The sequence below is a fragment of the Chroicocephalus ridibundus genome, chromosome 3 (genome assembly GCF_963924245.1).
Source record: "Chroicocephalus ridibundus chromosome 3, bChrRid1.1, whole genome shotgun sequence".
In the NCBI taxonomy this organism is placed as follows: domain Eukaryota; kingdom Metazoa; phylum Chordata; class Aves; order Charadriiformes; family Laridae; genus Chroicocephalus; species Chroicocephalus ridibundus.
This window is the reverse complement of record NC_086286.1, coordinates 120,947,155-120,974,693: the sequence shown is the minus strand read 5'-3', so window position 1 is coordinate 120,974,693 and position 27,539 is coordinate 120,947,155. Positions and strand designations below refer to the sequence as shown.

Sequence of the window (27,539 nt, the reverse complement as noted above, 5' to 3'; positions counted from 1 at the left end):
TACCCACGAGGGAAAGTCTAATATCCTCTGCAGGCAGTATGCGGTTTGGACGTCTTCGTTCCCATGGGATATCTCTTGCCAAATAGGAAACGGAACCGTGAGCCATTGCCACGCACTCCCTGCCGCATTTCCACTCTTCATTTTCCCTGCGAAGGCCCTGCGAAATGCCCTGTTGCCATTTATATGTTTCGATACGTAAATGGGCAGCCTGCAGAAAAGCTGCCCGCAAATTGAAGCAGGTAAAATTGAACTCGGTGACAAGAAGTAACAGAGTGCTGTGTTGGCCAGGCATGAAAGTAAATAACTTATTGAAAGAAAATCTCTTTTAATGGAAACGGCGTGGCTGCAGAAATTCCAGTGGGCTCGGAAATTTTAGGCTTGCTTTGTGAGAGCTGATTTGGGTTGCCACTGGCACAGGTTGCCCAGAGAGGTGGTGGAAGCCCCATCCCTGGAAGTTTTTAAGGCCAGGCTGGATGGGGCTCTGAGCAACCTGATCTAGTGGGAGGTGTCCCTGCCCAGGGCAGGGGGGTTGGACGAGATGGCCTTTAGAGGTCCCTTCCAACCCAAACCATTGTATGATTCTATGATTTTTTTTACTTGGGTGGAGGGACAGCTTTTCTGGTAGAGCATAATGCTCTGTGTACGCTTAAGGTTGGAAGCATTGGTGTGATACCTTCGCTATTCAGTTCAGCGATCCCTCCTCTGACGCTGCCCGCCAACACAAGGACATCGTGCTACAAATTAGGGACTGATTTGAGTTCCCAAGACGTGGAGAGGAATTGGTTCCTTTCTACCTGTAAAATGTGTATTTTTTTTAATGAGACAGGAAGCGGGAGCTTATGTAGGAGTGTCACTGGTGACCTCATAGAATCTTCATGGTTGGAAGGGACCTTTGAGATCATCGAGTCCAGCCATACGCACACCAAAAAACCAAACCAAACCAAAACAAAAAACATACAGTCTCTGCCACTAGAGCATGCCCTGAAGTGCCACATCTAGACGTTTCTTAAACACCTCTAGGGATGGTGACTCAACCCCCTCCCTGGGCAGGCTGTGCCAGTGCCTGACCACTCTTTCAGTAAAGGAATTCTTCCCAATATCTAACCTAAACCTCCCCTGCCGCAGCTTCAGACCATTTCCTCTGGTCCTGTCATTATTCACCTGGGAGAAGAGGCCAACACCCACCTCTCTCCAACCTCCTTTCAGGGAGTTGTAGAGGGCAATGAGGTCTCCCCTCAGCCTCCTCTTCTCCAAGCTAAACATGCCCAGCTCCCTCAGCCTCTCCTCATATGCCCTGGTCTCCAGACCCCTCACCAGCCTGGTAGCTCTCCTCTGGACACACTCCAGCACTTCAATGTCCCTCTTGTCCAGAGGGGCCCAGATCTGAACACAGCACTCGAGGTGAGGCCTCACCAGTGCCGAGTACAGAGGCACCATCACTTCCCTGCTCCTGCTGGCCACGCTATTCCTGGTACAGGCCAGGATGCTAACCTCAGTTAGGTTGGCTGCTCTTTAGCCACAAAAACGTGGAAAAAGGTCACAATGCTGGACGATGGAGACCGTGTGCGTATTGCTTGTGGTGCGAGGCATGACTTTAAGCAATCTTCAGCTTCCTCCCAGTTGTCATCACAATTCCTAGTTCTGTATCAATTTGCTTGCAAGCTACGTGCTGAAGTTGCCTGTCGCGCTATTGGAACCCCTGGGATACCAGCGCTGTTCTCTGGGCACGTCGCGAAGGCGTTTCGTACCGTTGCCGGTATGAATCTTGCCGTGTAAGATCTGGGATACGAACTCCAAAGGCAGAAGAGAATGCCGATCCAAAATTACAGATGACGAAATTAAAACCAGCAGGCGGCCTTTCAAACCTTCATTGTATAGACCACCGCTCATGAAAAATTCAGAGGCAGTTTTGGCTCGACGACAGCGCTGGAGCTTCCTTGTCCCAGGTAGTAACTGAGCCAAAACGTTTAATTCTGTGCGTAAAGCTGTTACGGATTGAAGTAGAATTTGTTTAGATAAAGAAAACGGCAATTTTTTACTCTTTAAGAAATCCGCTAGCTAAACAGGAATTACTAAGAGTGTGTTATCAAAAGAAAAAACGCTGGGGACTAGCAAAGGGAGAGTGGTTTCTCAAGGTTCTCTGCCACTTTCTTCTTGTTTCCAGTCTCCAGCAGCTGCGGACGGCGCTGGGCTGTTGTCGTGCTTGCGCAGCTCAGCAAAGGAGCCCGCGACGGCAGCTCTTGCTTCCATGAATTCTAACCTCAGCCAGTGTCTAATCACGCCTCGAACAGATTGGCTTTTTGGAGGAAAAACGGCTGTTTCTGTTCTGGTGTCACTGTCCAGCTTAATGTGATGAGTGATGGAATCGCCCTGCCTGAGACACGTCCATCTGCTCCCATCCCGACCATTTTCTTCCCGGCTTTTCCTGCAGCCTTAAGTTGTCATCCCAAAACACTTGCCGACGATGGGAACTTACTGCTGCCTATCCTGGCATCTCTGCTTCAGCCGAAAGCCTGCTTCAGCTCCTGGTTTGGAGCCGACTGGAAATAGGAGGGAAGGCATTAAGGGCTGAGCTTAAGGGTCTCCTCCAATTTGAAAAGCTTCTATTAGCGTGAAAAGTTGTAAAAATGTCAAAGTGGCTACAGAGTCAGCGTCTTCCCATGGACCTGGCGCAGGGCGCAGCCTGCCAGCACCCGACTGCGTGCGCTGGTTGTGGGTTTGTCCCCTGCTCCGATATTGTCACCTTTTTCAGTGGGTGATGGGGAGGCAGAATGGTCCCGAGACCTCGCCCTCGCGTTTGAGACAGCGGAAAAAAGCTTTGGGATCGGTTCCAACGTTCAGAGACATCCTTCGCGAGCAGCCGGGCGGGTGGGCAAGGACTCGAAGCCGTCGGTGCCTTTGCCGATGAAACAGGGCGTCACTCGTCACGTCGGGCTGCGGCTCCTCTCCCGGCTCCTCCCCGCAGCCGCGCAAAGCCGGGGCTCCTGCCGGCGCTCGGATTGCCGGGACTCCACCGAGGGCGAGCTGAAGTGTAACGAATGCTCTAATTAGCTTGCTCCGCTTGCACTGTGCTAAGCTCAGCCTTAACACCTAGCCACGGTTAATTAAAAGACAGGGTTGCTGAGGTTTTATTAGTACAGTGTGTTTGCCGCTAGATGAAACGGCGGGAGGAGGGTGGATGAGTTGTGTAAATTGGCAGGGGCGGGTGATCACCTGAACGCGGTGAACAGCCCCATTTGGAGATCTCTCGCCTTCCCAGGTGAGCCCGGGGAGAGTCAAACCAGGCAACAAAAGCGTTTTTATCGTTCTCGGGCTGCTGAGCCAGCGCGTCCCCTCAATTTCTTAAAGCTTTTTAGAAGAAAAATCTCCGAGCAGGTATGTGGCGCATGATTCATTTGGCAAATGCGCTCAGCCAACTTCCCGGAGGGGAACTAAAATAATTTCCACACACAAGTAAAGCAAATACCTGTGTCTTGTTCATCCTACCAAGTATTATTGACTAGCGCTGAGTAAGAGATCTCTGCAGAGCCTTGATGAAAAGGTTGGCAACTCATTCCGCTTGGTCTGGATTCCTGCCGCATATGGAATTGCCAGGCTTTGAGTAATCTTCACAGGCTGTTCAACCTCAGCCACTAAGCCTAAACTAAAATGGTTAAAAGCTGCCGCTCATGCTCGTAACTACTCACATAGACGCACTCTGTAAGAACCGGAGATGATTTCAATGTATGTTCCATTCTTCCCGTTAATGTGTAGAACAGATACTGCCTCCTCAGATCCAGCTGCAACGTTCCACTGCGGTGGTATTTGAGACTAGTTATATTTGGCTCATCTTTGTTCCATATCCAGTTTTACAACTACCAGATGATGCCCTAATGAAACATCAAAGAAACCAGGAACGGTTGCACTTAAGTGCTCTCTGAAAGATGTGGCCGGTGAGGCGCAGAGCTCCCGCTCTGGATACGAAGGAATTTTGACCACAGGGCAAAAGCGACCTTCATCTTTTAGACACGGCAGCAGCATTGTAGCACACATCCTAACTTCCATTCAAAACAAAACACCAAAAAAAGAAGAAAAAAAAAAAAAAGGAAAAAGCTGTTTATCAGTGCTTTTTTTTTAATACAGTTTCCCCAACTATCGTGAGCCCTCTTGTTCTTTACTTAATTTACGTCTGGGGAAAAAGATGAAGAAGAAACAGCCTGGCTGAATAAAACCCAAAAATCACTTCCGAGAAATTTTTCCGAAACGAGAATGGAAGCGCTTTGGAAGCTACTGAGCGCTTCAGTATTAGCAGTAAATGTTGTGGCGTTGCGAGAGAAGCACGCTGGAGGGAACGCGCACACTTTCATCCCCGGCTGGGCCGAGCCCTGGGGCGACTGGTGGTGCCGCGTTGTTTCTTGGTCAGTCGTGACACAATTAATCCAATCTGGATGCTGAATCTAGATCTATAAATATATTTATTATAATATAACAAGAACTTAACAGTAAACATAAACTATATACAATACCATTACAGAGAACCCTGTTTTTATATTATTCACAGAAATAGCCAGTTTTGTTCCAGTGTGAGAAATGAGGAAGTAAGCTAAATTGGAAATGTTGACTGTGTTTCGGCCTTGTTGACAGGTAGCACCTCCTTTGGAGGCAGACACACACCAACACTAAAATTAGTCCTGCCCCAGGCAGTTAGAAACTTGTGCTCCAATCTGTAGGTTCACACTTGCACCCTGTTTGACATAAATACTTTAAATGACATACTAGTATATAATTTCGTTGTGCTTATTTATTTATTTTTTTTTTCCTTTAAAGAATAAATAAAACAACTGCATAACAAAGGCTGGATCCTCACTGTCAAAATGAGAGACTTGAGTCACCCTAGAGCTTGACTCAGCTGACGTGAGCGCTTTTTCTTTAAATACTGCAAGATACAAATTTCATTTTTTTTTATTTTATAAACGATTATTAATAAAATAAGATGATCAGCTAACCACCTGCATTGATTTCCCCGAAGCTGTAGGCAGACCTCCCTCCGTATAAAAAGGCTAGCGTATTTGGTATGAAATTCAACCAGATATTGACGGCAAGATCTCGCCCTCGCCCTGTATAGGACCCTCCTTCTTGAATTACCGGCGTGGCATCTGGGACTTGAGTCTGCAAAGGCAAGTATGGCAACTTTTTTCCCTCTACTTGGAAAGAAATCGGGCAATCCTTAGCTTGGGGTTACTTCCTCCTTGTGAATTTTAAGATTCTTTCCCCTGCCCCCTCTACGTTACCCGGTCCATCTCCCATTTGATCCTTTTCTGTATAAATTTATAAAGAATTTCCACATCACAACGCTCTCTGGATAGACAATATTTTAATATATATAAAAATATAACCCCTGTGCTGTGCATATACTTACAACTCTACGTAGTAATCACTTTAAGTCTCTTATACTGGGCTTAAGTCTATGCATTTTTCTACCATGGGATTTAAACTCGTGTGTTTAAAATCTGTAAATAAGAGAAGTATAAGGCTTCCACGCCTATGGGGAAACTTGAAAAATAAAATAATAAAAAAAAACCTTCTCAGACTTTACATAAAAGATAGTGGCGTAAATCCCGAGGTAAGGGATTTTGGTTGAGAGCCAAAACCGAGTGCGTACCCACAGCAGGAGGCGTCTTCTCCGGTTGTTGAAAACGTGGAAATCCCACACCGCGCCGTGTGTTTTAACGTGATCCCAATCAGAAGAAGTGAAGAGCAGTTTTGTCAGGAGAACACCTCTGGAATCGAAACCATTTTCATTTTGCGTTACGGGAATCGAGCACTGCCAAGTTCGCTCACCAGCGGAAACCGGGAGGAAGAGGTGAGGAGCCCCCCCCCCGACCTGTGGGCATGGCCACACGTGCCCACACAAGTGTCACCGGGAGCAGAAACTCATCCAGCCCAACAGACCTTTTTTTTTTTTTTTTTTCTCTTTCATCATTTTACACGGAATTTATTACCAATGGCTACTCTTCTTCCCCCCAGTCCCCACCTCACCCCCCCTTCTGGGCTCTGCTCTCGAGAACTGAAAGATTCCTTTGATCTGATGGAAGACTGACACCAACGTAAGCCATCTGTCACACAAGATTTCTCTCAGGCATTGGTATTGAAAAGCATGTATTTGTTAAAAACAAATGTCGGAATCAAAGTGGTAAGGACACTTTGACCTTTCAAATAGATTGACGCCTAAAGTGTAATAGTAAAACTAATCTGCACGGTTATTTTAAGAATCAAGCTTGAGCTCTAGAAGTAAAATGCAGATTTTTTTTTTTTTTTTCCTCTCTTCCCCAGCTTAAAAAATATGTGAAATTCTATTGCACCTGGGCTGACCAAAAGCCGACGTCCAGAACAAGTGCCACTATAACATCTAGTGACACCCTCGTATTATTAAGTTACAATATCTTACATAGCACGGAGCTCTCTGCTCCTTGTTCACCAAAAGGTGAGGATGATTTTTCTACATTCAATGTAGACACTATTCAAGACTTTAGAGCAATATGTTCACTGGCTGGCTTTGCTGCTTTTGTTTCGTAAGTCGTAGTAATCTTCTTGCCCGCTTTCAACAGGTACAAAGAGTTCTCCATCCAACTCCCGGGTAACATCAGCCGCTCTGAATGTACTTCTTGATTACTACGCAGCCGTGTCGGAAAACAGGGCAGGGCATATTTGGTAGAAGTGTCCACGTATTCGTCTTAGGATCGTAGGCTTCCATGTTTCCCAGGGCAGGTCCTTCGCTGCTAACGATCCCACCGGTGGCGTAAATTTTCCCATCCAGAACCACAGCGCTGTATTTTTTCAAAAAAAGAAAGTTTTAGTTAGTCTTCTCACCCAACAATTTTCTTTTTCGGCTGAAAACAAACCCAGTCTTCCGTAACAAGGGGTAAACAATGAATATACCCTTTATTATTACCTATATAAAGGTGTGTGGGCATTTCTCTTCCCTCTCCCTTTCTCTTCCCCCTCCCTTTCTCTTCCCCCAAATTAATCCTTTTTGTGTTCCTGCCAGGTAGGTAAATGTTGTCTCTAATTTAAGCAACAGAAATTAGTCCAAGTGAGGTGTTTCTCCAGCCCACGTACGGGATCTGCAGCAAACGTAGCAGGACGACGTGTCCCTGCAACACCACGCACACGCAGAAGCAATCCAAGCAATTTGGGGTCCCCACCACCTCAGCCGGAATAAACCCTTGCTTCAAGTCACTCCTCTAATTATCAACGAAGGGGGGAATAAAAACCCTTCCCAAAAATGCTCTGTTGCTTCAGCCCCCTCCGTGGTGGCAGCGCCCAGGGGTCCTGCTGACCTGTCCTCCTTGCCACCAGGAGGGCTGGTGCGAGAAGCCCACCCGTGGCGCAGGATCTGGTGGCTGGGGATGTGCAGCTGAGGGTTTGCACGGGCGCGGTATGGTGGCCGCTGAAGAAGACAACAAAACCTTACTGCTTTTTAAAAAGGGAAGTGTTCAACTTTGGACGCCTCTTGCAAATCAAGGATAACGAGGCTGGGCTAATCTCATGGTCCGTAGGCTCTCGACAGGAGGGAAGGTGCACAGGTGTGAAAGGTACTTGAAAGAAAAATTGCCCTTCAGCCTCGTCTCTTCCTCCTCCCTCCTTCCACTTAATCCCTCGGCCTCTCCGATAATGCTGTCGCTCGCTTTGGGCTAGTGAAGACGGACAACGAGGGACTGGGCTCCGGGGTGTGTATTTGGGAAGGGCAGACGGACAACGGAGGCAGCTGGGTGGGAAAAGCCTCTGCAGGGCTGCCGCGTTCTCCATGCTGCCTTCCCTCTGCTTTTCTGCCCGAGTTTGTCCCCCAACATTTAAAGATGTTGCTAAGATGAACGGGGCTGGCAGTGGTTTTACTGGTGGTTGGGGTCCCTTCCAAGAGGTCTTCTGGTGGTTGGGTCCCTTCTAAGAGCAGCTGGGGGACGGCCGTGTCGGAAGGAAGAGGGACTTGGAGAGTGTGTGCCAGAGGACAGCAGGGACAAAAAGAAGGAGGGGAAGGAAATTAATTGCAGCCAAGAAGGTGGCCTAGATCTAAGAAGCTGGAGAAGGGTAGCAACCCTGTAGGCTTGGTAAAAGCAAAGTCATTTCTTTAGCTAATTTTGGAGTAGCGGGAAAAAGAATAACAAGAAGTGATAAAGGCAAAAGACAGAGAGCGCTGGAAGACCCAGGATTAACCGAGACTAAAACGGCACCGACAAAGTAACATGTTTCTGAAGACCACAAAACTCTGATGTCCTTGTGGAGAAGCAGAGCCTGAGGTTAAAAATAAACCCACAATGACAACAGTGAGGACTCAAATAAGCCTAGTCCCTGGGTACCGCCAGGAAATAGGAAATAATGAGAATCTTGTCAAAATAACTGTTAATCTGAAAGGAGGAGGAAGGAGAGAGAGACTTGAAACACTTGATTAGAGCCTATCCACAAATCAGCAGGGCTGGATGATACATAGCCCAGGGTCCTGAGGGAGTTTGCTAATGAACTTACTGAACCACTGGTAATTATTTTTGAAACGTCAGGGAGAAATGGGGAAGAACGAGGACTTGAGTAAAGCAAGTGTCATCCTGAAAGACGGCTCTGAAAGAGAACGGGCCCACCTCCAAAGGGGCCGGAGCTGGAGGCGGAGAGGCGCTGCCCGGCAGGGACTCCTGCCAGGAGGGAGCAGAGATGGCAGGACCAGCCGCCCCAGTAAATGGGACAAACGTGTAAATTAAACCACAGTTTAGGGCTTAAGGTATTTGTTGGGGGGTGGAAACCCCATCTCTGTATTGGAGCGAGTAACTATTTAAAAGCAAACCAGGCCGGGACTTAGAGTTTGCAAAATACAGCATGGGGATGGGGGGGAGGATGGTCCCACCCCATGCTGAGACAGTCCCGACGTGGTGGAGGGGCTGCTGGAACCAGCAGGGTGAGAGTTGAGAAATGAGGCCACGGGGTAGTGGTTGCTGTTCGTGTTTCACTTTTTATTAATGGTGAAGCTGAAGCAGACAGAAGCTTATTCGAATTGGGATATGGTTCGGGATGCGTCGGGCAGAAGAGGGTCCAGTGTCAGAGATGGAGTGTGGTAGCTTTGCTGCCTCGGTCCTCTAACGAAATGCTGCTTGGTCATTAGAAAAGCACCCCTACTCAAAAAGTGACCCAAAAAATAAGGCAAATGGATTAATTCAGCAAATTTTTGGGGGTGAAGTGGGAAAACCCAAACAAACTGCCAAACGAAGAAAAGATTTCCCCAAGAAAGATCTGGCTGCAAAACTATCGATAACAGGCAATTATATGAAATACTGGTGTGGAGCGTGGAGCCTGGGGCTGGTTCCATCAGTGTTGATGATCGAGGCCCACTGCCCATGAATGGCCTCAGGTAAGTTTTAATTTTTTGGTGTGGACGAGAGTACCTCTCACCAGCACAGGAGAGGACCTTCATGTCTGTTACCATGTAAATACGGGGTCTGTCTAATACTGCTCGTTACCCGAGGAGACCGCTCTGCATGGAGCGATTGCTCTGGATGGGAAGAAGGGGATGGACAGAGGGAGGACCCTGTGCAAAGACCTTTCCATCTGTGCTGTAGGTGACCCTGGGAACAGCAGCCAAGCGACCTCCTGCCCTTCCCAGCTGGCTGTGCGCTGCGTGGCTGAAGTCTGGCCTTAAGTGCCTGGTATCCCTTAGGCGTGTAGTGTTAGGTCTCTAAAAGGGGACGTGGGTGCTTCACAAATTCCTCCTTAGTATCTTAGCTGCCCACATTTCTTCTAGTTAAGTCTCCTCTGTGGCATGTCTGGTAGCAGCTACTCTAAGCCGCAGCTGCTGCCACTACAGCAGCTGAATAGCCAAGCGCACGTTCCCGAACGGCTCCGGGTTCCTCCCCAGCCCATGCTCTGGATCAGGGGTTGCAGCGGGTGGGCAAACGCTGCTCTTGTTCTCCGGCACCTGGGCTACGGCACTGAGAGAAATTCATGGCCAGCGGCTGAGACAAGCAGCTCAGTACTGTAACCTCCCACCGTGATGCCGATGCGCCGGGGAAGAATCTGGAAGACTGTATGAATTTTAAATGGTAATTAGATTAGCTTCTGCCCCCTCCGTATGCAATTCCCGTAGATAAGACCGGCATAACGCTTAGCTCCTGAGTCATGCCTGAGGTTATGAAAAACAGCGAGCTGCTCCTGCTATGAAGAAACAGGCAGCTCTAAGCCCGCAGCGGGTACTTACGTGTGCAGGGGACTTTGGAGACATTCTGGCATCTCCGGGGCTAAAGTGGTAGGTAGCTACTTAAGATCAATTAGGAGTTTAGTCCTGGACAATCACTGCTAATTTCTGGGACCTCAGGGAATAGGAAACTCAAGTGGTCTCTCAAACCTTGAGGAAAGTGAGTGGAAAGGAGGGTGCTCATTGCTCTCTCTTCATTACTGTGACAATATTTCTTTTCTCCCCTCCCTTCCATCCCATCAGCTGTAAAAACATCGTTACCAAGGCTGATGTACAAAGAAAGGAATAATTACAATAATTAGGATGCGAGTTTATTGCTCGGTGCCATTAATCCTGAGAGATAAAATGATTACAGGCTGTCAGAGCCTGGGAATGAAGGAAGCTCCGCGATGCAGAGCCTGGCTGCCGGGACGCCAACCCTCCCCAGCTCCGGGGGCAGCGGGACCCCCGCCTCTCCGGCAGCACGCCGGGGGGGAAGGTGATCGGCATTGAAACGGAGGTCACTTCATCCACTCTTTCCAGGAAAATACGTTTCAGTATTTTGAAAATTATTAGCCGGCAGGCTAACGGCCCTGCTTGCCACTCCCCGGGTAACTACCGCCATTTCTGAGAGGCCTCACCTACAGCCCTGCAGCTGAGACACCCGAGGTGCCAGGGCATCCTTCACTGCCCAAACCATGAGTGGTCTCAGAGGATCACACCGTGTCCCCCAGCACTGCCACCACGAGTCCGGTCCATCTGCTGACCTCCACAGAGCTATGAATCATGGTCCTAAGAAAATCCCAACGAGGCTGAGGCGCACCAGGGCTGGTGGGGACCTGGTTGCCCACAGCTGGAGTGCTTGTGTAACCTGAATACCCTCTAAATCTCCTCTCTGCCTATCCACCTTGCAGTTCTTCCCCAGCTTGAGCTAACAGTTGGCAGAGAAGATCCCTCTCTGACAGCTGGCCATTAAGTGACTTGATGGACAAAGCCAAACACTGAATCATAGACTCATAGAACAGCCCAGGCTGGAAGGGACCTCAAAAGAGCATCTGGTCCATCCTCTCGTAGGAAAGGGAGCCTTGATGAGATTGTCTAGCACTCTGTCCAGTCCCATCTTGAAAACCTCCAGCAATGGGGACTCCACCATGTCCCTGGGGAGGTTGTCACAGTGACTGACTGTTCGCGTTGTAAAAAATGTCTTCCTTATATTGAGATGAAACTTCTCCTTGTGTAACTTGTACCTGTTACCCCTTGTCTCCTCCACGTGGCTTCTTGTGAAGAGAGAGCCTCCTTCCTCCTTGTAGCCACCTTTTAAGGACTTGCACACTGTGATGAGGTGCCCCCTGAACCTTCTCTTCTCCAGGGAGAAGAGAATCTTTCCTCATAGGGCAGGTTCTCCAGCCCTTTGATCATCTTCGTGGCCCTTCTTTGGACCTTTTCCAGTTTGTCCACATCTTTTTTGAATTGTGGGGACCAAAACTGGACACAGTACTCCAGGTGCGGGCTGACAAGCGCCAACTGGGATGATCACATCTCCACCTCTGCTAGTAACACCCCCACAGATGCAGCTCAGGACCTGATTTGCCTTTGTTGCCGCATTTGACGTTGCACTGCTTTTTAATCAACTTTTAAGCACATGTGAGCAAACCTAGTCATGCTCCAGCTCAGGTGTGGGGCACCAGGGCTCAGCACACACCAGCTGGGGGTGCTTTCAGCTGGGGCCCTGCTCAGGCAGCTCAGCTGCCGTTGCTTTGGTGGCCACCTTCCCACCAAGACTGTTATTGACCCTCCACTTTTTGTTCAGAAGCATCTTACATCTCCTGATGGGCAGTAGGCTGGACGCAACCCAAAGCAGAGGATGTCAGCGCCTCTTTTCTGTAGTGTTTGAGAGCCCAGTGCCTCGCAGCTCCTGCTCCAGCCCTTCTCTCTCCCAGTCGTGATGGCCAGACATAGCGCCAAGCAGTGGCCCTACCAGCAACATTCGTTAATTTTGATTATTATTATTTAAAAATTTCCTGCTTAGTCCTAAAGATCACGTCAGCCTTATCAGGGAACGTTATAAAAGAAAAAAATAAATTCCTATATTGTAATGCCTAGGGTTGCAGAAGAGATTTGAAACAGCTGAATTGGCATGTTGTTTTGATTCCCTGAAACTTAATATCTTCTGAGTCCACAAACAAAGCTCCTCTCCCCCCTCACTCCTGCCCATGCAGGCACACGTGCCCACCAATTTATTTGGAGCAGTTCCATAAAGGTTATTAAATATGATCAGTTAGATAGACACAGACTCTGCTTAGAAGAGGAAAAAAAAAATTCCCTGCGTTTAGAAGTGGATGAATTTCCTTCCTGCCCTAAGATTTCAGGAGGGTTTTCCTGGAGGTGGAACTGAATGATGCTCGTCACCTGGGTGGGGTGAGCACTAGGACAAGAGAAGCCTCAGGGTGCCAGGTACGGTGGGAAGCGGCTCCGTGCGGTGCCGGGCAGAGCTGCCACGCGCCCCAGAAGCTTTTGCTTAAACTGGGGACTTTTTAAGGAAAGCTGCAGGGTGGTTTGCAGCGCCGAAGGGAAAGGCACGGCTGCTAACTCCATGGGTGGTGGTGCTCAGGGTGCCAAAGCGTCGTCCCGAGTTTGGGAGGGGTGCCAGGGGTGCCTGGCTGTTTTGCGGCCGGGGTGGCAGCCAGGTTGTTCTGTTCGAGAGGGCTGGAGCTCGGGTGGCCGTGCTGTGCTGCCAGAGGTGTCATCTTTACAATGAGATGGATAAATGAGGGTCCAGATTAGTCATGGTCAATTAGGAGGCTATCATGCCACTTCTTGGAGCGGGATTATTAGTGTGGGTGTTTTGGCCAAGCTCCAGTTGTATTCTCCCATACTCCGCGAGCACTTTCCCTTGCTAATGATCCACAACCATCATGTGGCATTGTTACTTATTGCTGAAAACCAGCAATGTTTTATTCCAAAGTCCGTCGCACATCAGTAACGGCCCAAGTGCTCTGTATCAGTTACGCTTTAATGCACAGCAAAATCCTTCATGTCATAAACCGCTACAGAAATTATTGCTATTAGTCTGGTGCGGCAGTTCTCATCCGCTGGCCGTGGAGCATAGTCCCGGCCACACGGCTCCTTCCAGATATGCTGGAAGATTTTGGTTTTCCCTTCTGGACCGCAAACACTTCCAGCTGCAAATGCTGCCTGCTGAACAGACAGGCCTTTACGTCTGCGGGCTCGAGAAGCGCGCGGCCATTAAGGAACCGCGCTCTGTAATAGCTTCACCTGGGAATATCCGTCCAAACAAGCCGTGCTCCAACCCCTTCCAGTGCCTGGAGTTACCGCGAACTTTGCAACGAGGAAAGGAATCAGCTGGGGGAGTCTGCGGCTGGTGCCGTGCATTAGCAATGCCTGGTAGTTAAGCACAGGAGTCACCATGCTTCACTGTTCAAGAACAAGGGCTTATTTAAAAAGAAGAGGGGAAAAAAAAAGAAAAAAGAAAAAAAATCCACAAACCGACCCTGGTTTTGTGCTGTTCAGCCCGAGTCGAAGTTTTATTAAAGATTTCCATTCGGCAGAACCATCTAATAAATCTTACTGGTTAACAGTCAGAGGAGGAGGAAGAAAATGCTTTTCTGGTGTCTGTTGGGAATTGCTGGTACTAAATTAGCTGCTCTGGAATTATTGCTGGCACCATCACGCTGCCGCGGTTGCCCCGTGGAGGCTCTCTGTAGCACACGCCTGTTTGCACGCCGCCTGCATCCTAAACGAGCAGAATATGGAATTTTTAATCATGCACAGAAACGCATTCAGTATTCTTTTTGCTCGTGGAAAAATAGACTCTTGAAGGGCACGGCGGGAAGGGAGAGCGCCCGCCCGCAAAGGGAGGACTCTCCAGCGCTGGAGGGGAGGGATGTCTTTGCAAGTCCTTCTGGAGGTAGGTGTCCGGCGGAGCAAGGTGTGACCGTCCCGGCTCTTCATCCCTGCCGGCTGCTGTCTGCTGCCGCCACCACCCTCCAAGGTACCGCAAATGGACAGGGGCTGCCAAACTGAGGGGTCCACGTGGCAAACAGGACACACTTGCCTCATGTTTGGGAAATGCCAAATATTTCCCTCACGTGTCACGTGGAAGATGCTCAAGATCTGCACGTGCACTCTCAGTGAATTTTAAAACACCTCAGGCCCATTATAGCTCTTCGCCCATTCGGTACCATCCCTCAAAGGGTTAATTCTAGGTCAACACAAATTTCTTATTGACTTCCCTCAGGCCAGGCTTAATCTGAAAATGATGCTCAGTTTGCTCTTCCCTTGATTGTGAGCTGGAGACCCGAACTGTTTCTTTTTCGTTTTTCATTAAGAGTAGTTCAACTTGATCTTTAAACCATTTGAATGGACCTTGAATTTTTCACACATGGGAACGTCACACACATTTCTTTTCCCCGTGCTCGAAGCCATCACGCTCCCTACTCACGACGACGTAGAAACAGTGCAGATAAAAATAGAAGTGATGCGGGCAAGATTTTTCCCAGCAAATTTGGTATCGAGTGCTTCCTGGTGAGAGGAGATCAATAGCATGCGGTTAATTTTTAAGTTGTTTATGTTGCTGCTTTTAAACCATGTTTTTTGTGATCCATGCTAATGAGTGGAATGAGGAATTTATAGATTCACAGACTAAGGTCAGAAGGGATCTCTGTGCTTAGTTAATCTGAGCTTGTGTATACGGAGGCCATGCACTTCTCCCCAGGCAGTATCTCTCTTGGAAACGTATCTAATCGCCTCTTACAAACACCCAGTGTTGGTGAGTTCGCCCCCTCCCTTGCTGCTTCACTGTTTAATTATCCTTGCTGTTGGGAAAGCGCCTCGCTCCAAGGCTGAGATGCGTAACTTGACGTTCTAAGCCCTTGTAACCCGCTACGCCTCTGTCTGCCAGACTGAAAGCTTTTCCACTTGCTCCCAGTGATCGAGTCACCTCTCAGCTTTTCTTTGATAAACTCCTGAAATTTCACGTCCAAGATCTGATTTGCAACCCGGGGTCATTTTTGCAGCTTCCCTTTGAACTTCTGCTGATGTTTCCACACGTCGACGCGTGGACCCGAGACCTGCACTCCTCTCGCAGCAGCACTCTCTCTTCCCAGCTTCAACTTGTTTGCGTTCCCGTGTTAGGGCTCATATTATATATCCACCATTGCACTGACCTTTTATCCGCCGCACTGCGATGAGAGCTCACGTTGTGTAGCTCTGAGTGGCCGCCTTTACGTCCTCCTCTGAGTCCCTGGCTTTCTGAGGGGAGCAGGGCTGCTATGCAGGTCCAGCTCGTGATTGTGCTTCCTCCATCTATTACTTTGCACTTAAAAGACGGCTGCTACCTTGAGACCGTCTAACCGAGACATGCAGGTAACTGGCTGGAATAGCTCCTTCTGCAGTATTTTTTACCCGCCAAGTGTTACACCACCTGCAACCTTTACCAGGGGAGATTTTCTATTACTTGGATTGTTGGTAGATGTATTAAATAGCATTGAAGAAGAATCAGTGCTTGCTACCGGTGGCCTTGCTCAATGATATCTTCTCATTAACAGCTACATTTTGAGATCTGTCAGTGAAGCAGATTTAATCTCTCTAACGTGTGCCTTGTTAATTCCATATAATACCAGCCAAATACCTTGGAGAAATCGCAGTATATTATAGCATCACAGTTGTCTTTAGCAGTCAGGTGTGTTTTATTAAAAACCAAAACAAAGAGCCAAATCCCACCCCCCCCCAAAAAAAAAGCAAAAGACAACAGGTTGGTTTAACCAGACCCATTTTCCAGGAAAGTGCATTAATTGCTCTTCATTATATTATTAGTATCTAGTTATTTGTTGATGAAATCCCAAATTAACCACTCTGGTATTTTGCAGAGGACCAACATCAGGCTAAGTGAGACCACTTAGCCTGATGTTGGTACTTTGCAAAATTAATTGCTGCACTAAAATTCTCCCTCTCACCTTTTCAAAATACGGAAACACTTTGGCAGTGCCCTGAACCATCCTGAACTGTAAGAGTTATTAAAAATCAACATTAGTGGTTCAAACAGCTTCTCAGCGAAGTCTCTAAAGACGCCTGCATCCAAGACGGCCGGGTTGCCTGATTTGAGAACTTAATTTCTGACCTTTTCCGTTCCCATTTTTCCTTGCTGCCAACGGTGACCGCTTCTGGTCCCCTCGCAGCAGAACGTGGGACCAAACCTTCTTGCGCCCTTCCGAATACAGATGAGAAATACCCATCCGATCGGTTTGTGCTACACTTTGCTACCTCATCAGCCTCATCAGCAATGGTTTGATAACCGATTAAAATTACAGATTTCATCCCAGATGGTTTAAAATGCCATTCTTAGCCATTAGGACTTCCCCGTTCCCTCGGCCTCCTGTAGCAGCAGCCAGTTTTTCATCTATTTGTTACTGCTAACCTCCCGTCTTCCCTATTTCCATACATACTGCTTTATTTAGTTTTTGTCTAGGTTTTACATTTCCTTTTGGCTGAAATATTTTCCCCAGCACATTTAAGAATTTTTGAAAGTGTGCCTTTTTTGGCATCCAATTGGGAGGTACTGAACTATTCCTTTTTTTGGTGACTATCCCACTATAAATGTAGGTTTCCAGACCACTGTTGCTTTAGGCTTTGGGAAAAAAAAAATAAATTTAAAAGTTTGACGTTACTGCTTACTGATGGATGTCATATTCTACTTCAGCAAAGCCAGTTTATTACAGTGCCTAAGCAGCAGCTAATATTTAAGTCACCAGTTTACTCTCCTTGGTCCACCACAAGGTCTCCCACTGGATTCCCTTCTGCGGGGTGCAGCACAAAGCATCCCTTCACACTAAAAACCTTGGGAATTTTTCGGGTGAGATGCTCAGCCAACGGCCCCGGGTTGAAATCGCCCACGACTGTGCAATTTCCCTTGTAGCGTATTGCAGATGCACCATTAACAGATTTTCATTATGGTTTGTAAAAGAGAGATGTTCGAAGGGCGGTTCATCTCTCTCTATGGGACCATACGGGAACGTATCAAATGCACAAGTCCCTCGTGTTCCGTTTTACTGGTTAGGGCTCTAATCCTGAGCTGCGTTGGCCCCTTTATTTGTGGTTTGCAGGAGAAAACCAGCCTCAGCAGCTGCCTGAGCGCTGCAGGCTCCTCATCCTGCTTTGCCTCCCGCTAGAGCAGAGGGCCAAGGACGACTGGACCTTAGCGCAGGACGCACACGGCCGCCCGGGATGGAGCCGGCTGCTCCCCGTCCTTTACTTACAACAAAATATGCTTCAGCAGCCAAGAGAGGGCGCTCCTTAAATTAATAAAAGAAAGGGAAAAAAAGGAGAAAACCAGAAAAAAGCAGCAAAAAAGAGAGAAACCGAACATGCTTTCTCAAGAAGGAATTTTTTCCGCCAAAGCCAAAGGTTAAATGCAACAACTTAAAACACGGAGGTGTTTTTCAACCGCAGGATGGGGAGCAGGGATGCCCCTGGGGCAAGGAGCAGAGCTGCTGGCTGAACGTTTTGGAGATGCGGGTCTGTTGTGGCCCCATCTGCTGCTCTGTGGCTGCTATTCCTCCCACCCCGGCCAGTGTTTTGCGCCGGCACTTGCCCAGCACAACCCCTCTGTCCCGGTTTTGCGCAGTGCCTGAAGACGCTGCTGCACTGGGCACTGATAACAAACCCTCACCCAGGGCCCGTCGTGCCGCGCGTGGACCAGCGATGGCTTTTCCCCATGAAACCAACAGCTCGGCCAGTCTCCAGCACAGGGACCCGCTCTGCGAGGGGCTGGCGCTGTACAAAGCCTGAAACAAGCCCGTCTTTCTGTAACAGCCATGTAATACTTTTTAAAAGGCCTTTAAGTGCTGCCAGTACCTGCCATGGGTGCCAAGTTTTATTTTTGTCAGCCAATTTGGGAAGTTTGTTAAAACCTGTGATCAGGATCGGGGAAGCGAGCCCAAAAAGCAATCAAAAGCACGTAATAAATAATAATTAATATCAGTGTGTGGTGCTTACTCAGTATTTTTTTTCTTCCAGGGATCTTTTAGCTAGTTAGCAACATCACGTTCCACATTACGGTGGCCTCTCCTACAGCAGGTATTTATCATCCTCCGGTTACACGTGGCAAACTGAGGAAAACAGCGTTCCTGCAGTCTGCTGGGGGAGCCCAACACACATCCCTCCCCACGATCCGTTGCGCCTGAATGTGAAGAGAACCATAGTAGGGTCCTAAATGTGCACTTTGGGAGGTGCTGCGTCCCTGAACGCGTATAAAAAAAGAGATGAGGCAAACCCCCAGATGGCACACACCTCCCTTCCCCTCTCCCCTTCACTGTTAGGTAGTGTTTGCTTATTTATCACCAGAAAATGTTAAAGCACCGGTAATTCAGTTTTAATGGTTTTTCTCACCTGCAGAACTGCCTGGAGTGGTTCATGTTGGGACCTGCTTTAATATTGCCTTTTTCTGGGTCATAGATGGTGGTTGCTCGTGCATAAGCTCCTCCAAGAATAAAGATGAACCCATTGAGAGTGACTGCAGGAGCGTATTTGTTATCTGTCAATGGAAAGCAACACTGAGATCAGTTTTAGGCTCAGGTTTGGAGACTGTTTTTTTTTTATTTATACATTCCCCTTATTTATAGATAAGTCACGTTTCTCTAAACCTCCAAGGCTAGGGAAAGAAAAATGAGGAAGCCTTTCCTGGTTTTGTTCTTCTCTCTCCCAAGTTCTCAAAGGCACTTTTAAAGTTCATCAGTCCTTCACGCCCCAGTACGCACCTCCCTCTAAACTGGTAAAGTACAATTATCCTCTCCCAAAGCCTAATGGAGTCACCGTGAAAGCTCCACTCTTACATATGAAATTAAGATGTCAAGTTGTTTCAGAATTTTGAATTGCTTCAAATTTTAACTCAGATGCTTCCCATGCCTGTGCAGCAGCTAAGTACGGGAGAAACCCACAGCGCAGAGACACCCTTAATAACATCCAATAGTTGATTCTCTTTCGTATTCTGCTTTTGCTTGTGGGAAGGTCACCCACATAATCCAGAAGATTTTCTGAGACCCAGGTTTTTTTTCCCCTTCATCTGTCTTGTAAATTCACCCGCATTTTTATTTTCAGACGCGTGCGCACCTCCAAGCAGTCCTGCATTTTAGCAACGAACCGTGTGAGGTTGGGGTTTGAAATTACACAAGTCCCTTATCCTAAGTCAAGTCCAATCAGAGTTTCCAAGGATGCTTTAAAGTTCGTGTGTTAGCTGCGGCATTATTAGAAATACTGGTAAAACTAACCATAAATTATCAACTAAAATAACTCTAATTTAATTAGCTGACTTGTCCCTTATGCTACTAGCACGCCATATGCACATTATTAAATATGAGCCAGTTGGGCTGAAATTTCTCATGATGGTGTCTGTCTTGATGCTAATACAGGTTTTTTTAATCAACATTTCAGCGAAACCAATCAGAAGTGTCTGGGAACAAAAGACGGGAAAATACATTGCTTGACTTGAGTTAAAATAAGCCTCACAACCAGTTCTCTAAGAAGCCCGGGCCCTTTGGGGCGTGAAGCAGACGTGGCCTGGGTGGGTTACTCTGGTGTCAGGGGACACTTCTATAAAAATCATCCATATGTAGCTGTATGTTAAAGCCTCTCCAAAATCTGCGGTTTTATACGCTCAGGAAAGGGTGATTCTCTTGCACCTCCAGTGCGAGCCCTGCCGGCGTCAGCCCCTGCAATGCTCCTCCTGAGCGCGGGGAGTCAGGGCAGCGCGCTGGCGAGGAGGCTCGATATCATCTTTATTACGCTCTTACACCTCTGGTAACGGCCTCTACATAACGTTGAAGGGCTCTGCCTGTTCCTCCCAGATCCATAACCCTCTGACTGTGTCCTTTTAGGAACACAGAAAGAGATGGGCTTAACCCAGCCCCCGCAGCTTTACTTTTGGCATTTGCTTACCTCTCGCGCAGCTGGCGTTTGTAACCCTGACATTCTTGTAAAACCACCTTATTCCATTACATATTTAACAAGAGATGTAATTTGACATGAGTTAAGCAACAGCTGATGAATTTCTCCAGAAGAGAGATCACCTCCCTAACTGGGGTTTGAACTGGTTAAGTTGGAAGGAAAATAACGGTTTTGTGGTGTCTGCTTCTGCTCCAGCATGGCCGTGGGGTGGTCTGGCACAGGTCATCTCACCCCGTGGGGTGGTCTGGCACAGGCCATCTCAGCCCAGGTCGGTGGGCGCCCAGGGGGATGGACAGGGGTGCAGCACCCAGCATGAAAACAGACAAAACACGTTAGGGGTTAAAGTCAGGCTCCTATTACGCTGAGTATCTACAGGCTTATGTCAAAAAACCACCGATGTATTAGGAAAATGTCACTGATCCTTGGGAACAGATGGGAAGAAACTAATTCATCCAGAAAATAGAACAAGGAGTATTCAGTTTCTTCTCGGTGCCACTAAGCCACTATAATTCATCAGAAAGACTTATCTGTCCTAACAACCCGTCTCGCATCCCTTTCCAAATCAGACTTGCATATGTGACATTTTTTCCAGTTAAGACACTCATCAGAAATTTTCCATATTTAATTATCACATCTTCCTGTTTTTTTTTTTTTCTTTCTTTGACTAGCACTGTTTTGCAGGAGAATGGAACTCGCGCATAAAAAAAGAACTCCGCTCCCAAATCTCACAGGGAAATTATATGGGGCTCCCTCAAGGCAGAAACAGTGACTTTTCAGGAGACTGAATCACTGACTTCACGTTCCTCTTTGTTAAAGAAAGAGAGGGAAACCCCTTGGTTATTTTTATAGTGATATTTTTTTCCTTTCTTTCAAACAGGCAGACAGTCTGATACTCTGTTTCTTTTTTTAAGAGGCAATTGTGTTTGATTCTCATCAATTTTTCAATACATCACCTTTCTGTTGTCTTTCTACTGCTTTTGGTTTTAGCTACAATTTAATAAATTGGTAGAAAGTAAGCCTGAGATAGAGAAACAGAGAAATCACTGCTGTTTCTTTCAGGAAGGGAGAAGTTCACAGTGAACGGTATCCCGATCTTGATGAAGATATGGCAGAAAGGCACGAGGAACACCCCTCCAGAGACAGGTAGCGAGAAAACAGTGTGTTTTATTTTTGTTTTGTTACCATGGAGGTAGAAGTTGTTCGTGGATACAGGGAGCTTGGAATACTCAAGCCATCGTTCCTACTGCCTAGGTGTGGATGACCACCTTCGGTCTTTCCCCTTACTTCATCTCCGGTGCTATCCACACTCTTCCCCTGTTGTTGTCCTTTCCAGGGCTTGGTAATCTCATGCAAACACGCAGGAGACTCCAACTTCTGTCACTGCTTTAAGTCCTTAACATGCTCATAGTGCCAGGCGGGTGGCTGGGGAGCCCAATGCTGCAAAAGCGTGTTCTGGTTGGGCTTTTTGGTCAACGCTACTGGGCGTGAACATGAGCTCCTATGGGTCAGAGGCTTGCTGTGGGATACGGCGGGGACACTGGTTATTTCAAAAGTCTGCCGGAGTGAAGGAAGAGAGGGGAGAGGAAGCACGGAAACAGAGAAACAGCCTCCTTTCCCCTCCAAAATTCAAGTGTTGGGGCTGTTGGATATAGTCATCCATTTCAGGCTGGAAAATCTTAAATGGGGTAAGTCCAGGACAGCGAGCACACTTGAGATTAAAAGGCAGAATAAATGTAAAGGAAAGAATAGATAAAAGGTACTCTTCTCTCCAAATGGATAACATCATAACATCATTCTCCTTTGCTGTTGCCATAGGAAAATATGCAAGTATTTCTATCCTAGTGACAGGTCATTGCGGGAAGGGGTATGCACTCAACGACAATCCTTGAGCCAAGGTGTACTTCACATGGAGTTGCTAATTTAACCTACTGGCGTTCTCCTCGCTGAACAATGACAGCGTGCTGTCTGTGATGTGTTTCATGGCTCTCCTATCTCTCGGTACATAATATGGTCAAGTAGCACCGTTCTGCTTTCCCTTTCATGATTGCTTAAAGATCTTATGTTGCCTTCCAGTAAAGCACTCGGTCAGAGACTGAAGTGGCATTACAATGAATGGCAGCAGCACTTCATATGGAAAAAGGTTATTAAAACCAAGCTAGTCAAGCATTTTTGTCAGATGGAAGAAATGTGGGCACGCCACCAGTCCAGATATAAAGCCAACCGAAAGGTCTCCCTGCAGGCACGGGTGGCCGGCGGGAGGGGGGGTGGCTGATGCACGTGATGAAGCAGATTGGAGAAAGGAGACTAGTTAATAGAAACTAAATCTATTTTAATAGTAAGTGCCTCTTCCCCCCCCGAATACTATGCAGACAAGCTCAAGAATGGCATAGTAATGGATAAGATAACGCCCCTCGGCCGCCAGAAGACTGCGGTCTGATCCTTAACATAGCTTGTGAGGCCGAAGTGCAGATATTGCAATTAACAGCAGGCTCTCGGATGTCAGCCCTTCTGGCACGGTGCTCTCCTGTTAGCTGAGTTCTCATAACTACACAACCCGCCGCAGGGCTCTACGGTCGCCCCAATGACCCTTGAGCAAATCGTCCTCAGAGACCCCAAAGCTGAGCATCCTCACTCGCAAACGCTGCATTTTGCGTCAGCATGGCGGGGGATGACCCATGCCAAGGCGGAAGGCTCCACCTGCCGTCGTGGGGCAATTTCAGCATCAAGTTTACAGGCAAAATGTTGTTGATGAACTGGAGGGAGTTGGACAAAGCATGGCCCCGCAGATGAAGCAAAGGTAGGAAGTGAAAGGGAGGACATCTGCTAAAGGGCAAACACAAAAATACTGACTGTGTTGGGGAGAGGGCGGAGTAAGTATGGGCGAGGGGAACACATCAAGGAGTGGAAAAAACCATTCTGAATAGAGGATATGGCAAATATGGAGGAGAAGTGGGTGAGACAAAGGAAAGAGAAATTCTAGCTCACTAGTGGGAAAAACACTAAGAAAAATACATTGAAGGATGAGAATTAACACTCATTGCTTTGAGACTTCTAGGTGAGAGCTGGCCAAACCCACACACGGCTATTGAACTATTGGCCTTGGGCAGAGACACAGGCCAAGACATGAATCTGGTTTTTCTTGTAAAGTCTAAAAATCAATTCATGGGAATCATTATGCATTTTAACCAAAATAAGCTATGGGCCAGTGCAGTAAAATGCACAGATGCTGCTAATGTTGTTTTCCAGATACTTCTTGCATTCTTAGTTCTGTGATTGTCCCACTTTGGTCAGACATATCACTGCGGGAGTAAACGGTATGGTGAGGAACTAGATACTCGGACTAGATGCCAGAAACGCACACAGACCTTTGACCTCTGTGTTCCTGGAGTTCTCACCAGATTTTAAAATTTAATAGCGGTGATGATTAAACACTGGTTTTCTTACAGTCCAGAAACATTAATAAAAACTTGTAATTCCACCACTACAGGCACTGACTGTTCAGGGTATCAAAAAAGGTGTATTTTAGTGCCCTGGCATGAAGGCACAAAGTGAACTAAAAGGCACTGACAAGATAATTAGGCTTACTTACAATCATTGACTTCAGCATGTCTATGGTCATCTTGTTAAATAAGACAAACTTCAGGACGCTGGGCATGAAATACATTTTTAGCAGAGCTATGTAGGACAGCCTGGCAAGAAATGGAAAGGCGGGTGCTGCAAGTACGTAGCCTGGGTTCATTTACTGTTGTAGGACTTTGGCTCGACAGTAGCAGACTTCTTGCAGCTCAAAACACTGGAAGGGGAAGTGCAAAGTGCTTTATCAAAAACATGCGGTGTGAAAGCCCCAGGAAGCTCCATTACTCCAGTAACAAGCTGTGGGCTGTGCTGCTGCAGGAACATCCTGGCAGGAACATCCTGCAGGAACATCCGCCGGCTCCAAAGGCGGGGAAGACTGAAGCAGGGCAAAGGATAGGGAACATCTTGGAATGTTGGAATGGAATCTCCAAACATGGACGTGTGTAATCAACACCTGCCCGAAGGCTACCACAGCATCCATGTGCAACGTGTTGGTGAGCCCAGTGTCATGCCTACTGCACACAGGCATCCACGTCCCAACACCTCCTGGCAGGTGAAGGCTAAGGAACAAATGGAAACTGGGAGTGAATTCACTGCTTACGCCTAGAAGAAACCCAGGCAGAAGAGAGCAGGGGTTGAGCTGTGTGGACTTGCTATCGGTCCCCATTCCTCATCTCCTCTGCACAGGTAGGGTGTCAGTATGCAGCCTGCTTCACCTCCCTTCAGATTAGCCAAAAAATGACCTTCCCCCTTGCCATGGCTGATGCCAGTGTTGCCTTGGGTTAGGTTGGTGCATGACGCTTTGGAAGAGATGGACCTGTTGGGTTCAGATGCGTGCCACGCTGCATTCAACTCACTATCGTAAAATACCACAGTCACTTGGGACAGGTACTACTAGTCGAAAAGTCTCCAGAGGCCCTGGCTGCTTTCAATACCTGCATCTGCTGTTGCATATCTGAGCATGCTCGGGATGTTTTTAAATAATTCGTTGTCCTATTTGAGGTCAAACAGTTTTTACTGATCTCTGGGGTGACTTTAAACACCACAACTCTCCACCAGATATCTCAGTTGACTTAGCACAGAGGGGCACCTAAGAATTCATAGATCAACACAAGGCCCTGAGGCTGTCAAAGACAGTGACCACAGCAGTGACCACAACGGGGTTCATTTCAGCTCGATTTTGTAAAAAGCACCCCAAGACTCCTTCTACTCCCTCTCTGGTTTAGATAAATGTTGCCTATACTGCACTTGGCAGAGCAGCCAGTTCCTGGGGGACACTTCACAAATACAGGTGATACTATGGATCTTGTAGAGCTGGAGAAATTAAAGTATATTTCCAATATTCCCACAGTCTTTTTGTGAAGATCAGGCATCGCTTCAGCTCAGTTTCCCAGACGTTCTCCACCGGGGTGCAATTTTTCAGGTTCTGTGTTATTTTACTTTATTTGCAAATAAATTGACGTTATACATTTCCCAACAAAGACACACAGCAACTCTGCATTTCATTGTATATTTTATGCCTTCAGTTTAACTAATTAACTTTGCTTACAGCAAGCAAACATAAATACCATCTTTTAACTCCACCAGTGTCTTTCATGTATTTTTGTTAGGAAATAATAGTACACGTCCATTAGCACAATGGATGACGAACCCAACTCTGGATGGTTTGGATGATTTTTTCCAAGCACGCATGGTGTTGATGCCTGCTAGACAGTATAACGAGCCCAGGGAACAATTTCTTAGTTCCTGTGGCACTTGTACTATTTTGGTAAGGGAAAAGAATACCTCTTTGCATAATGCATTCATTTTTGCAACACGCTCCGAGTACAGGAAAATCTCAGACTGTCAGTCAGTGGATTAAATGAACAGCGGCAGCTGTAGCCACGTGATGGAAAACGCCAGGCAATAGGGTTGTTTGCGCCGCTGTATTACATAAACATGACTTTTGCCGGTTAACGCCCTCCCGCGGGGCGCTTCATGCTGCATCATATGCGTGTCATGTTATGTTAGGCTGGACACAAACAGCAGCAAGGGAGTCGGAAAGCAGCAGCGCTGGCTGCACAGCGGAGGCTAAAGCCGTGGCTGTACCAACTCCTCATGACCCGATCTACTAGGGAACCCCAAGAAGAGAGTCATAATAACTGTAACAAGCTACAACACAATAAAGAGCAGCTTATTTTAGCTTTCTGAATATGCCTAGGCCTTACCTGAGCACCTTGTAACTGTGCTTCTATAATGTATTACTTGCTACTCCTATTGCTCCACCAGGCTCAATGACGAGACCATGATTTTTTTTCTAAAATGAAGCACCTTATGTCACAGCTTCAACGTGACTAAGAGGTTTAGGATGGCGAAATAGTGGAACAGGTTGCCCAGAGAGGTGGTAGATGCCCCATCCCTGGAAACATTCGAGGTCTGGTTGGACAGAGCTCCGAGCAACCTGATCTAGTCGAAGCTGTCCCTGCTCATGGCACAGGGGTTGGAATAGAAGTCCTTTAAAGGTCCCAAATCATTCTACGATTCTAGGATGGAAAAGCAAGCCGCTCCAAAGCAGCTTCTCTGCAATGATTGCGTGAGTGCTGTTTCTTTGGCCACCTGAGTACAACCAGACCGATGGGTGCCCACGGCCACCCAGCACAGAGCAGGTGGCCCAGGTCGGCTGTCACCCTGCAGTAACGTGAAGCACCCTCATGAAGCTGAATGCTAAACCTCACTTCCAAAAGCAGCCTAAGCACTCAGGGTGCAAATTGCCGCAGAAAGCAAGTAAGTTGCAAATGTCTGAGCACTATCCTAATTTTGGAAGGAAGTCTGCACCTCTGATGTTTGCTGGTCGAGTGGCACGTTTGGCCTCTCATCTTGCTCTTTATTCTATAAAATGTTCGGTGACCTCAAGGGCATCATAAACTAATAAACACAGTTTTCATACTCTACACGTTTTGGAGATTTCAGCCTCTGAAGCACATATGCCTTTGGACACCACTGAAAAACCCCAGTTAAGAATGACCGCCGCTTCCCACAGGACAGACGACATCCTAGCAGACCCATGAGTAATAATCCATTAACTGAGCAGCGCTGCAGAACCGCGTGGAGCAACGCATGATGCCAGGATTAAGTTTCACTGCACTTTGCGATTTTTTGGATCTAAAATTACCACTTGTCCATATCTAATAACCGCTTTCCTTTCTCCTCTACTTTGAACTCATCACTTCTAGCTGATAACTAGCTGTATTAATGAGTGACAATTGCCTTCAGTAAAGATCCAGATAATTGCCTCTGGTATAATGTACCAAGCATTCCTGCCAATCTGTTGTAAACATATCTCCCCTCACCCCCCCAACTCATTTGCTTTCTGCAAAGGTATTAAAATACCTGTAGCACAGAGATTTCTGTCGTAATACGGGTTTACTCTGCCACCACGCATCTCTTACCGATCATTGGAGACTCTATAAAACTCCATGAATTAGTCTGAGGGATGTAGGACTGCAAGACCCCCGCAGCTCGGCCGGCTTCGTTCACCCCACCGAAGACGTAGATCTTCCCACCGCAAACGGTCGCAGCGGCCGAATGGACAGCCTTTGGCAGAGGAGCGATGGTCTCCCACTGGTTGGTTATCGTATCGTACCTAGGGCGACAGCAACCGGAGTGAGCCGAGCTAACGCAACGCAACGCTGGGCAGGACAGACAGGCAGAGAAAGCGGGCTGGGATAGAGCAGAAAGGCAGGCTGACAAGCAGAAGAAAAGCAGAGGTGGAAACATGTTTTTTTAACATCCTACAAATTCAGCCACTTGGTGAACAGTGTAATTAATGCTT

General features: G+C 47.5%; 1 protein-coding gene across 3 annotated transcripts in view; it reads right to left on the bottom strand.

Annotated features, from left to right (window-relative positions):
* Window positions 1–4,435: 4,435 nt before the first annotated feature.
* Window positions 4,436–27,539, bottom strand: part of KLHL29 (kelch like family member 29) — a 402,404-nt gene continuing 379,300 nt past the window's right edge. For all 3 annotated transcript variants that reach the window (XM_063330556.1, XM_063330557.1, XM_063330558.1), the window contains 3 exons: window positions 27,157–27,350; window positions 18,599–18,743; window positions 4,436–6,806 (listed from right to left, as the gene is read on the bottom strand). In XM_063330556.1, the coding sequence (XP_063186626.1) occupies window positions 6,623–6,806; window positions 18,599–18,743; window positions 27,157–27,350 (523 nt within the window). In that variant the 3' untranslated portion in view covers window positions 4,436–6,622. The remainder of the gene's footprint in view (window positions 6,807–18,598; window positions 18,744–27,156; window positions 27,351–27,539) is intronic.